Source organism: Pezoporus occidentalis, unplaced genomic scaffold, assembly GCF_034315485.1.
Source record: "Pezoporus occidentalis ecotype Australia unplaced genomic scaffold, CSIRO_AGI_Poc_V1 ctg63, whole genome shotgun sequence".
In the NCBI taxonomy this organism is placed as follows: Eukaryota; Metazoa; Chordata; class Aves; order Psittaciformes; family Psittacidae; genus Pezoporus; species Pezoporus occidentalis.
The window spans coordinates 485,162-497,689 of NW_026915977.1; the positions used below are offsets into that span (position 1 = coordinate 485,162).

Genomic DNA, 12,528 nt, shown 5'->3' on the forward strand with positions numbered 1-12,528 from the left:
CAGTGCTGTGGATCTGGCTTTGCTGTGGAAAGCTCTGAGGATTGTTCTACCCTAAGGACCATTGACAACAGCTGCTTTTCACAACTGAAAAGTGGTGTCTTCTAAATCTGATCAAATGGGCTGGCTGTGCACAATTACAAGCCTTGCTCTGCTCTCTTTGTTGGCTGAGCTCAAGTGTTAGGAGGCAGTAGTTGTCCTCCCCATACCCCAGCTATTTCTCTGGAGGGGAATGGCTCTCTATTAGGTCCTGCATCACATCTACCAGCCCCATGGGATGCCTGGGGTACCCTAATGTCTCTAGTGGCTGGAGACTAATGCGTGTGTAGTACCACAGATCTCTCTTTGCCTGGATGGGGTCTTAGATACCCTGCTCTCAGGTAGGCAGCTGGATTCGGGTGTCTAATTTAGATCTGTGAGCTGATTTTATTATAGATAGATATGAAGGATAGCTGGATTTATACAACTGTTGATTGGGTAATGACTCCACAAGCCCCTTTTGTTAACAAATACCAGTCTTTTAGCAGATCTGTGGCCTTACAGGCTGACAAGCCCTCATCTCATTGCTTGTAACACTGTGAGTTCCTAATGTTAATCCCCTTTTTATCAACATCTTGTTGTCTCCTGTATTGAAAATCTTCAGGGTTCCTTGACACAGGAACATGAGAACAGGCACCAGCCACGGAAGAGGCCCCACCAGCCCACTGCAGAGACTTCTTTTATGTGCAAAGACATCATTGTGCCTTTGGTTTTGTGTCATGCGATGCGATGTGATGGATGACTGCTCCATCCCTGGTTGGTGCTGTGTTATCTGACAGCTTTCATGGTGTGTTCTCCTGGGCTTTCCCACAGCCCTTCAAACTAAAACGTGATAACTTACTTCCTTGCCATATCTGAGAGCTCCTTTTTCTCACACTCCCTTGGGCTTTTCACTTCCATCCTAGGCTTTGAAGATCCTTGCAGGAGGGTATTTAGAGCCTTTGTTATGCTAAGTTGTTATTCCTGAAACAGCATTCAGTTGTAGGATGTGTTTTGTTTGCAGGGTGTATTTATTTGCTGTTCTGTGCCACTGCTATTTTGAGCTGGGGTTAGTGGTTACACAGTGCTCACAGTGTTGTTTGAGTCATCCAGGTGCCTTTGCTCTGCTTCAGCCTTGGACTTCATAGTTGTGGTTGAGACAGGATGTTCCTGAAAGCAATAGCTGACCCAGAGGAGTAGCCTGCTCCTGGTTTGAAGGAATTGAAGGCATGACTAAATGATTGTGGAGCAGAAGTAAGTGATGTAGTGCCTGACGAGTCTTTACAGTTGGGTGTCTCCCTCTCCAAGCTGTGAGGGAATTTGGATCATCTTCATAGCTTGCAAGGGTTACAGTCAGGCCCTGAAGCTGGCACGTGGGCTGTGCAAGATGCAGACACTTCTCAGTACTCTTGTTTCTTGTGCTGACAGTCTCTTACAGACTTAGAATCACAGTCATTTAGGTTGGAAAAGGCCTTGAAGATCGTCGAGTCCAACCATTACCCCAGCACTGCCAAGGCCACCACTAAACCATGTCCCAGAGAGCCACATCTTCATGTCTTCTAAGTACCTCATCTTCATGTCTTCTAAGTACCTCATCTTCATGTCTTCTAAGTACCTCATCTTCATGTCTTCTAAGTATCTCATCTTCATGTCTTCTAAGTACCTCATCTTCATGTCTTCTAAGTACCTCATCTTCATGTCTTCGAAGTACCTCATCTTCATGTCTTCTAAGTACCTCCAGGGACTGTGACTCCACCACTGCCCTGGGCAGCCTGTTCCAATGCTTGACAACCCTTTCAGTGAAGAAGACTTAGGCTCGACCCAAGTAGCTGAACCTTGCCTGGATATGTGAGGTTGCCCCTGTACTCTTTAGGATGGGGACAGCAGCCCTACCACTGGTGCACTCCAGTGCTGCTCACCTCTAGGTCCTCCATCCTCTTAGCAGTGGAAATCCTACAGCAATCTTGAAATCCCCCTTCTAGCCTCAAAAGCCTTATTTCTGTGCCATGGGCATTGCACAGAATGGGTTTGTTGGATTTTAGGTTCGTCTGGGGGGCTAGTGGGTAGCAATTGGAGTGAATAATACAGGTTCTGAGAACTTCCTGACACGTTTTCCTGTCCCCCTGCATAATGAGGATTTGCCTTCTAACACCCCTTATCTCTGTTCCTCTTTGGAGGCACACTTCACACCAGGCTAATGATCTTCCCCACAGTGGAAGACAGCAGCTAAGGTTAAAGGGATGCTGTTTCTGTTGTATAGATCCTCAGTAATAGGAAAGAGTTGTGGTTTAGAGCCTTTTCCCTGTAGCCTGCGGGCTCTGCTAGGTTGTATTCTCAATAAACCAGGCTGAAATCGTGCCACCCACACCTTGCAGAGGCATTGCTGTGTTTTCTTCTGGACATGGTCTTATTTCTTGTCTTCTGCTTTCCACCCAGGAAATCCAAACATTCCGAAACCTCGCCGGATCCTGCGGTCCTCCTGGGGCAGCAATCCCTACTTCCGGGGATCCTACTCTTACACCCAAGTTGGGTCTAGTGGGGCTGATGTAGAGAAACTTGCTAAACCACTGCCTTACGCTGAAAGCTCCAAAACTACTGTAAGTATGGCCCAAATCAGTTCTGTGGCAATAAGGGTAACGTGGTGTTGGGTGGTGGGTTCTCAGGGAGGGAGGGCAAAAGAGACAATCTGTGGTTAGGCCTCCAATAATGTGTTTTCCAGGTTTTGTAATATCTGGACAAATGATGTGTGTAGGATTTTACCTCTTCAATTGTTTGGAATGCCAACATCTCAGGGATCCCTCTATCTCTGAAGTTATCAAGAGCTGCTCATCCACGTGGCTTTGGAATCTTTGTGATCTCTGCATTTAATAACCATTAGCCTGTAGGGACAGGGCAAGGGGAATGGCTTTAACCTGCCAGAGGGGAGACTGAGATGAGCTCTTAGGCAGAAGCTCTTCCCTGGGAGGGTGCTGAGGCGCTGGCACAGGGTGCCCAGAGAAGCTGTGGCTGCCCCATCCCTGGCAGTGTTCAAGGCCAGGCTGGACACAGGGGCTTGGAGCAAGCTGCTCTAGTGGAAGGGGTCCCTGCCCGTGGCAGGGGTTGGAGCTGGAGGAGCTTTAAGCTCTCTTCCAACCCAAAGTGTTCTGTGTTCTATGACACAGGTAGAGGTGCGCTGTGCTCTTAGTGCACCACGTTGGGATGTCAGGAGCCAGCGCTCTAAAACACCGCCGTCAGCTCATGGGGATGTGGGAGGAGACAAAGTTTTGTCTCCTTTTAGCTTTCCCATGGGCACTGCTGAGCTTTCTGCTTCTCTTCCCCTCTGCAGCCAATGCAGGTGATGTTTTCAGGGGAGGCCACTCACAGGAAGTACTATTCCACTACCCACGGTGCTGTGCTTTCTGGGCAGAGAGAGGCCGCTCACCTCATCGAGATGTACCAGGACCTCCTGCAGTGCCAGAGCTGAAAAGCCCCATGTTTGTGACCACTGCCACCACCACCACCTCCCAGTCCCTTGTGCAGGTGTGGAGGGATTCCTTTTTAATTTCAGTAGAACAGTCTTTATCTTTTTCTATTAAAGTCCTATCTGTTTAAAGAGTTAGTCATCAATAGCTTCATTTCTGTGTGCTCTGTTGTTAACAGGGAAGGGTGCTCCTTTTGTCTGGTAAACTGTTTCTTTGTCATTTGAATTCTAACTTCACTTTTGGTGCCTATCCTAGTTTATGTTTTGTTTTCTTTCTGTATTGTAAGTGCCTTCTATACTAAAATAAATGTTGTCATAAAAACACTGGGTGCTTTGGTACTTCCTGGACCCTTCACTCAGTGACTTGCAACTCTTTCACCCATTATAACAACAGGGATTTTCTCCCTTCCTAGAACATTTGGAGTAGGAGAATCTTAAGGTAAATGTGGGTACTCAATGTTCTGCTTGATCTTGGTTCACACCAAGAATTCTGCCTTAAAGCCACAGTCATTTCCCTTGTCCAGATCCTCCCAGAAACGTGTCTCACGCTATCTTTAACTCTGTGTGTCACCTGCCTGTCAGCTCCTGTGGGCCTTAGCGCTTCAGGAAGTCTGCTTATGATTTCATGGAGGAATTTATCTTCCCTCTGGGCTCTCTCAATCCATGGGAAGTTGTCAAAGGAATCACAGCGCTGCAAAGCAGAGAGATAAAACAGCCTTGATGAAAGCAGCACTGGAAACTGTCCCTGTCTGGTCTGGGATAGTATCTTGGATTTGAAGGGAGTGCCCCAGTCACTCCTGCTTTTTAAAGCTTGGTTTGGGTCACAGCATGGTTTGGATGTGTGGGAATTAAGCTTCTTTAAGGAAGCTAAGCCAGGAGAGCTTCTCTGGGAGCTGGTGCGGTCTCTGAAGGGAACATCAAATTCCAACCATCCTTCAGCCACAGCCACATTGTGGAAGGAGTGTTCATGTCTATGCACAAGATCGAAGTGCAAAATAAAGCCCCAAACTGCCTTGGTAATGCAGGTAGAGCTGTAGTGGACTCTACACTGGAATTGGGGCAGCCAATCCACGTGGAGAAAGCATGCAGAGTGATGTGGGAGTGTGGGCAAGAAGGAGAATCATGAAGCAGCCTTCTTGAACTGCCTCTGTGATGAAACTCCATCTTTTGGACATCAGGACCCAAAACAGGTGAGGTTTTCACCCCCTGCTTCCAGAAAAGAAGGTCCAACATCACCACTGATATTGAAGAGTTTCCACAGGGAGATCAAAACCATTCCCATTAATAAGGAATTCTGAAGGAATGTGAAAGCTGGACTCAGTCATACTACATGTGAGTAAAAAGTACGTTTCCATGGAGCCTACCTGTAGTACCTGACATGGCCTTCAGTTGAAACTGCCTAAATGCAGGTATCCCTCATTTATTCTTAGTCCAGATAGAAGCTGTGTTGTCCCTGAAGAGTTGAGACATTAGGATACAGCTTGGAAAGCTCAGTTTCCCTGTGGGATGCTGCATCTCACACTAAAAGGATTTCTACTTTGTCTGGGGGGAGGTAACACCCCAGAACCTCTCATACACGCTGTGTATCCCAGTGTCCCTTCCTTTATGTCCAGATTGGGCCTAGATATGTATAAATGTGCTTGGTTTATCAGCAAGGTTCGTTCTTACGTTAAACTATTTCTGCAGTAAAGGGAAAGGCTGGGGGACACTGCAGGCTCATTGAGTTGGTGTCCTTGCTTCCTTTGCTTGGGTGGAAGCAGCTTCTCATCCATGTTTTGGGCGTATTCGTTGGGACGAACCACAAGAGGACTAAACACCAGTGCCAAGGGTAAGGAATACTTGTCAAGGTCTGTTCATGAGCCTTCCAGCTTCTCCTTGTGTGAACTGGAGAGCACATCTTCATCTGAAGAGCATCTCTGGCAGTGACACCACTTGCAATGGCTGAGAACTGCTTGAAAATGCCTTCGGAGTTGCTTGAAGAAGTGGCTAGGAATAAAATGGATGAAAAAGGGGAAATTAACAGGAAAAATCATTGAGAATTATCTTGGGGTGAATGAATTGAGGTCATAGAATCATAGAATGGTTTGGGTTGGAAAGGACCTTAAAGCTCATCCAGTTCCAACCCCTGCCACAGGCAGGGACACCTTCCACTAGAGCAAGTTGCTTCAAACCCCATCCAACCCGGTCTTGAACTCCATCACATAAATGGTGTTTGTATGGCAGAATCTCTCAGAGCTGGAGCTCTCCTGTTCCAGCAGGATGCTCTGGACCACAGAGCACTGCTTAATGCAGGGCTGATGGGACTGTGTTGAATGGGAAACCACCGTGTGCTGTGTTCACGCCACACCTCGGTTTAGTGGCAGAATTCCCCATTGACCCAAATAGGCTTCCTGAAGCTAACTTGCTCTAGTTGTTAGTCACTGAAGCACATATGTGTGTGTGTGTGTAGGGTTTGCCTCCTTCAGAGAGTTCCCCAGTTGTGTAGGCACGTATTTCCTAAGACATATGTTCCTTTGATAAACCGTAAGCCCAATGGCAGCCAATTCCCAATGTGTCCTGAGGAGGAGGAGCTGGGAAACTCACAGACTTCCCACATCATCAGGGGTGGGAGCCCCTGAGCTGTGTGGGATGAGAGAGAAAGCTTTGGATAACTCCTTCTGCCTCTGAGGCACTGCCCTGTTTAGCAGCCACAGCAGACGCAGAGTGTGCTTCTCCGGGTGATAGGATCATGGAACGGTTGGGGTTGGAAGGAACCACCACCAACAAGCTCTTGGCCTCGTGCACTGCCATATGTGCCAGGTTGGATGAGGCTTGGAGCAACCTGGTCTAGTGGAGGGTGTCCCTGCCCGTGGCCAGAGTTGGTGTCGCAGCAGCCAGATCTATTGCAGAGTGGAAGCACAGGAGGAAACCAAACCTTCTGGGCCTGTAAGGACAAGCCAAAGGGTTGCCTTCTCCTATGGCTTCTTTGTCATGGATATATCCCAGACAAGCTGCTGTGCTGGTAAGGGTTTCAAAGCTCCTATTTCCACTCTGTGCCTACAATATGATGATGGTGGTGCCTGGGTTCGCTAAGGAGGGATCTATGTCAGTGCTCACTCAACTGATGCACCTCAAACACCCAGAGTCAAATGTCCTTGGGCCATGGCTTTTTATACAGGGTTTTCCCTCCGTGGCTTGTTTCCCTCTGTGCCGTTGAGCTCTGGGTCCTGGTGTACACCCCGTGAGCAACACTCACCCCATGGGTGTTGTGCTGCTCTTAGCACCCGGTTCTATGGACCCACCTTTGCCTGGTGTCTCAGGATCAACCTTGCAGGACAATTCCACCTCTGCCTCCATCACCACCACCACCCCAGCCTTTACATGAGGCTCCTGTTTTTCACAGATGCTCTAAATTCAGCAGCTGTTTGCTAAGGGATGCTTAAAATCAGCAGCAGAGGCCACTGGAGCATGTGATGAGGGGAGCTGGCATCACCACAGGGCTCTGTGACACCCCCTGTGGCTGGTCCCTTCTCTCCCTTCTCCAAAGCCTGCATCATGTCTCCAGAGCATCCACTGGGAACATCATCAGGATGCAGGCTGGTACAAAACAGACGTGGTGCTGCGATGGTAAGAGACCTAATAAATGCTGTTCTGTATCTAAAGGGTGGCTACAAAGAAGATGGAGACTCCCTTTGGAGTCCCATGGAAAAGATGGGGGGTGATGGGCACAAGTTCCTCCTGGGGAGATTCCAACTGGACACAAGAGGAAAATGCTTCCCAGTGAGGACAACCGTTGGAATCATCTCCCCAGGGAAGTGGTGGCTCCCCAACATTGGACACTGTTGGGACTGGGCTGCACAAGGTGCTGGGCCGTCTAGTGTAGGCGATGCTTTGCCTGGAAAGGTTGGATGAGATGATCCTTGAGGTCCTTTCCGCTGGGATTCATGGGTTCTACTTTCCCAGCAGTAATTACAAGTCAGGAATGCAGTGGTGGGAAGGGCAGGGTGCTGGTGGAGATGTCTCCATAGCCCCACAAGTGATGATGCCGTGGAGGGATGTGCACATCTACCCCAGGCTGCCCATTCCCTGCTGGTCCTTGAACTCGGTGGCAAGCAACACTTCAGAAGGGGTTGTTTGAGCAGTTGGAGTGCTCAAAGCTTCTGTTGCAGTGGGAGGGGGTGGTGTGATCCCCTGTGTGTGACCTTGCCTCATGTATATGTGGCTGCTCAGGGCTTGCTGCAGCCTTCACCTCCTCTTTCTGAGCCCCCAAATCCCCTTTTGGAGGCTTTTTTCCTGCATGAAGATGGAAAACTGGAAAAAAAAAGAAGGACAAACCCAGCATGGTGGAAGCTGCAGCTTTCCTGGGGTGTCCTCAGGGCTGATCTGCATGGCTTAGCTGTGGACTTAGCACTGGGGTAATGGTTGGACTCGATGATGTTAAAGGTCTTTTCCAACCCAGTTGATTCTGTGATGCTATGAAGTCCTGCACAGTAATGCCCATGCACAGTAATGCCCTTGGCCTTTGGTTGCCTCACCTGCAGTGACTCACACCCCTCAACGCATCAAACTGGCTCCTCCAGCACCTGTGCTGTGGGGTGGAATGAGGAGTCTCTGGGTGTCCAACCCAGGCTTAGAGTCACTGAGGAGGTATTAGGTGAGTGCTTGAATGCGTGATGGACATACAGCAAAAGGACTTGCGATGAGCGGACGCTGTCATTGCAGATGGTGAAGTGATGAAAAGAGTGGGTGCTGGCCGTGGTGGGGTTGGGTGTTTGCTGACTTCTCCATAGCACGAGGTCAGGGGAGCTGCGAGCAGAACACAAAGCAGGGAAAGGTGATTTTTTGCTGCCATCTTGTGGCATTCAAACGTTAACTTAAAACATCCATAGAACCCTAGAACGGTTTGGGTTGGAAGGGAGCTTAAAGCTCCTCCAGCTCCATCCCCTGCCACGAGCAGGGACCCCTTCCACTAGAGCAGCTTGCTCCAAGCCCCTGTGTCCAACCTGGCCTTGAACACTGCCAGGATGGGGCAGCCACAGCTTCTCTGGGCACCCTGTGCCAGCGCCTCAGCACCCTCCCAGGGAAGAGCTTCTGCCTAAGAGCTCATCTCAGTCTCCCCTCTTTGGGCAGCTGGAGGGGCACCAGGAACGCGGGAGGAGCTGGTGGATGCTGAGGGGAGGATGCAGGAGGTGGGAGCTGAGCACGCAGCGGACCCACAGCCTGCGGTGGGAGCGTGGGTGCCCGCAGCAGCGCTGTGCTGAGGCTCACCAGCTGAGGGCCTTCAGGCTCCAGGAGTTCCGTGCAAAGCCTCTTCCCTGCCCGGGCTCCCTGCGTTTACAGCACGGCTGCAAACCCTCAATTCACTGCTCACGCTTAAGCAGGCTCCAAAGCCCAAACTGATGCTTTCTGCCTGACCTGGGGATGTTCAGACCACCTTGGTAACAGCCGGACTTGCTATTGCTCATAGTCTGTGCAGCAGCCTGCTTATTCCTGGTTATGCTGCTGTATCCCAGGTGAATGGGTGGAAATTTTACCTCCTTTTGTGATGACGACCATTGTGTTTTCTGTGGTAGGAAGGGAGGAGCAGAAGCTGTGCTCCTGTTCAGTCCCATATCGCTGCCTGCTCTGATCTGGACCATACCTGCCTGCTCCTTCCTAACCTGAGCATATCCATAGGGACAGGCCAAGGGGAATGGCTTGAACCTGCCAGAGAGGAGACTGAGATGAGCTCTTAGGCAGAAGCTCTTCCCTGTGAGGGTGCTGAGGCGCTGGCACAGGGTGCCCAGGGAAGCTGTGGCTGCCCCATCCAGCATGGAGAAGGAAGGGGCTGTATCCTACAGGAGCTGCACTCAGATCCTGCCTTTTAGGAATGTCCCATCACATGTCTGAGCATGACACATGGCTGCCATTGTCATGAGTTGGGCCCACACAATGATGCCTGTTGGGCCCAGTGCATGGGGCTGCACCCATCCTGCTCATCCATCACCCTCTCATCATGGCTCTGTCAGATCCTGATACCTTCCTTCTATGCCCAGGCCCATCACCTTCATTACAGGGCCAGGACTCATGTATGCACCAACAGGAACATTCGTGCATCATCTCCCCCTTCCCAAGCAGAGCATCCTTTTTACAGCTTAAAAACAAAGAAACAAAGGTTTGTTCCTCCAATTCCTAGTGCCCTGTCGCTTCAAACACTGATTTAATCCCCATGTAGCTGCCTTCAATGAGGCTCCTGCGAAGGGCTGGGTCATTTGGCGATGCTGAGCCCAAGGAAACCCTTCTCCTATAACAGTTAAACAGCAGAAAACTTTCCCATCCCCAACAATAGGACCATCAAGCTGCCTATTGCCACAGCTGGCTCTAAATGGGCCAGGCTTTCAGCACAATCAGGACAGAGGAATGACAGCTTTTACCTGTAACACCTTTTCAGGCAAGGATTCATTTTAGGCCTGAGTCACGTCTGGGGGCAGTGCCGTTGCTATATTGTGTGTGGCAAGGAACAGCTCCTTTGGGCAGACCCATTTCTGGCCTGCACCTCACAGAGCCACATTTTTAGGTGGAAAAGCTGCATTTGGAACACTGCACAAAGCCTCGCTCCATGAGAGAGTTGCTACAAGATGCTTGCCTTCAGCTGAATGGTCCTCTCTGATGATCTGTGCATGAACAAGAAGCAGCAGGGTAGGAAGAGGGATGGAATAGATAAAGACAGGTCAGAGGTGGGTGGAAAGGGTGGATGTGGGTAAAATGCCCTTAAAGTTATCTGGGCCTGCACACAGTTGTCACTGCAGCTGAGTCACAGTTGGATTTCCTTGAACTAAATCACCTTGATGAATATATATATATTAAATATGTATTATGTATATATATGCACATATAAAGACCGAATATATTCATATAGAATCACAGACTCATAGAATAGTTTGGGTTGGAAAGGACCTTAAGATCATCCAGTTCCAACCCCCCTGCCGTGGGCAGGGACACCTCACACTAAACCATGGCACCCAAGGCTCTGTCCAACCTGGCCTTGAACACTGCCAGGGATGGAGCATTCACAACCTCCCTGGGCAACCCATTCCAGTGCCTCACCACCCTTACAGTAAAGAACTTCTTCCTTACATCCAATCTAAACTTCCCCTGTTTCAGTTTTAACCCATTACCCCTTGTCCTGTCCCTATAGTCCCTAATGAAGAGTCCCTCCCCAGCATCCCTATAGCCCCCCTTCAGATACTGGAAGGCTGCTATGAGGTCTCCACGCAGCCTTCTCTTCTCCAGGCTGAACAGCCCCAACTTCCTCAGCCTGTCTTCATATAAACTTATGTATTTTATATGTATCTTTACATTTTAATATATATTTCTTTATATTTTCATCAATATTTGTTTTATTTCATATATATTTATGTAATTATGTATTTGGATAATGTGTATATATATGTGTAATATGTATATATATAATTGCCATGACCCTCACTCCCAGGCCTCTCCTAAGCAGAGTCTATCCCACACAACAGACTTTAAAGTGTCTGCCTGACCTTGAACCCATCAGAACTCCCTGAACTCATTGTCCATGAGGATCCCTCCCCACGCCAGCTCCAGCCCTGCACTCCCCACCCTCCAGCCCATGCACTGTGCAGTGCGGCAGCATCACTGCGGCCGTGCCTGCTCCAGGACAAACACTTCCATTGGGAAAGGCAGCAGTGGGAGAGAAGGAGCTTTGTTGAGCCAAGTGAGGCTCATTACCCATCGCTGCTGCTCTGAGGGTAACTGAGATGTGCTCTTCTCATCCTAAAGCAACCCACCTCAATTCATCCTGGGTTGCGGTAGGTTCCCTTGTGCTAAAGGGTATGGGTTGGGATGGATGTGGCCAGTCATTCCAGGGGAAACCAATGGTGTTTCTCTGTGGGTAAGGGGAAAGACAGACCAAACAGTAAGATAATATAGGAACGTTGCTCTATACTAATATTCCAGCATGGTTTCTGGGATGAGCTGGCTCACTCTTGGCTCTCTGACAGTCTTATTTTGGGGTTAAATGTCGATGAAGTGGGTATGTTACACATCTGCCCTGTAGACCTGCCTTTAGACCACCAGGGAGGAACCCAGCCATGAGCTTCAAACATCCCCAGATTATCCCAGGAGGCCTTTCCTAAGGTCAGCATTGTCTGGGCAGGCATTTTAAAGCAATTTAAATAGGATTTGATTGAATTTTAAGGAAAAGAAGCAGGGACGGGATATAGGGAAGGTTACATTTATATTCAATGAGCCTTAAGGTGAGACTAGGAGAATTAGAGGTCATCCTTCCCTACACATGTCCTGGGGAAATCAGTTGGAAATCGCATTTAAAAGCGGGATAATGATGTTTCAGGGAGATGGCTCTTGACAGAGCATGGGTCCAGCGGCTCAGGGGTCATGGGATGAGAGGGAAACTGTTGCCATGGGTCTACAGCTATCTGAGGAGAAGCAAAGAGGGTTAAATGGTCAATTATGGCACAAGGTCACAGTTCAGTGCTTAGTCCCATGCGTGCTGTACTGGTTGATGTGCTGATACGTGGCTTGGAGATAGAGGCAGGTGAATCCATTGATGACAGAGCACTAATGTAGGTAGTCAAAGGCAAGGATGAGCTTCAGAGACACCTAAGCAAGCCATGGGAGTTAGCATCACCATAGCAGAGGAAATTAAGCACCACTGAAAGCAAACCAGCACAGAAGAGAGGAGAGATAAAGCAAAGCCTGAGCTGGATGGGGTTCTGGGATAAAGATAACCTGTGCCTGGCTGTTGTGGTTTAACCCCAGCTTGGAGCTGAGCCCAGTGTAGCCGCTCACTTACTCTGCCCCAATGGGATGGGGAAGAGGATGGGAAGGGTAAAAGAGAGAGAACTCATGGGTTGGGATGGAGCCAGTTGAACCAGTAAAGGCTGTGCACAAAGAGAGCAAACCAAGGAGTTCATTCAGCACTTCCCATTGCAGGCGGGTGGTCAGCCGTACCCAGCACAGCAGGGATCCATCACGAGTAATGGTGACTTGGGAAGACAAACACCATCACTCCCAATGTACCCCCTTCCTCCTTCCTCCCCAGCTTT

At 49.4% G+C, this 12,528-nt stretch overlaps 1 protein-coding gene across 3 annotated transcripts in view; it reads left to right on the forward strand.

Annotated features, from left to right (window-relative positions):
* The window catches only part of SMOX (spermine oxidase), a 60,394-nt gene extending 56,560 nt beyond the window's left edge, over positions 1–3,834 (forward strand). For all 3 annotated transcript variants that reach the window (XM_062640118.1, XM_062640117.1, XM_062640119.1), the window contains exons 6-7: positions 2,452–2,612; positions 3,341–3,834. In XM_062640118.1, the coding sequence (XP_062496102.1) occupies positions 2,452–2,612; positions 3,341–3,478 (299 nt within the window). In that variant the 3' untranslated portion in view covers positions 3,479–3,834. The remainder of the gene's footprint in view (positions 1–2,451; positions 2,613–3,340) is intronic.
* The last annotated feature ends 8,694 nt before the right edge of the window (positions 3,835–12,528 follow it).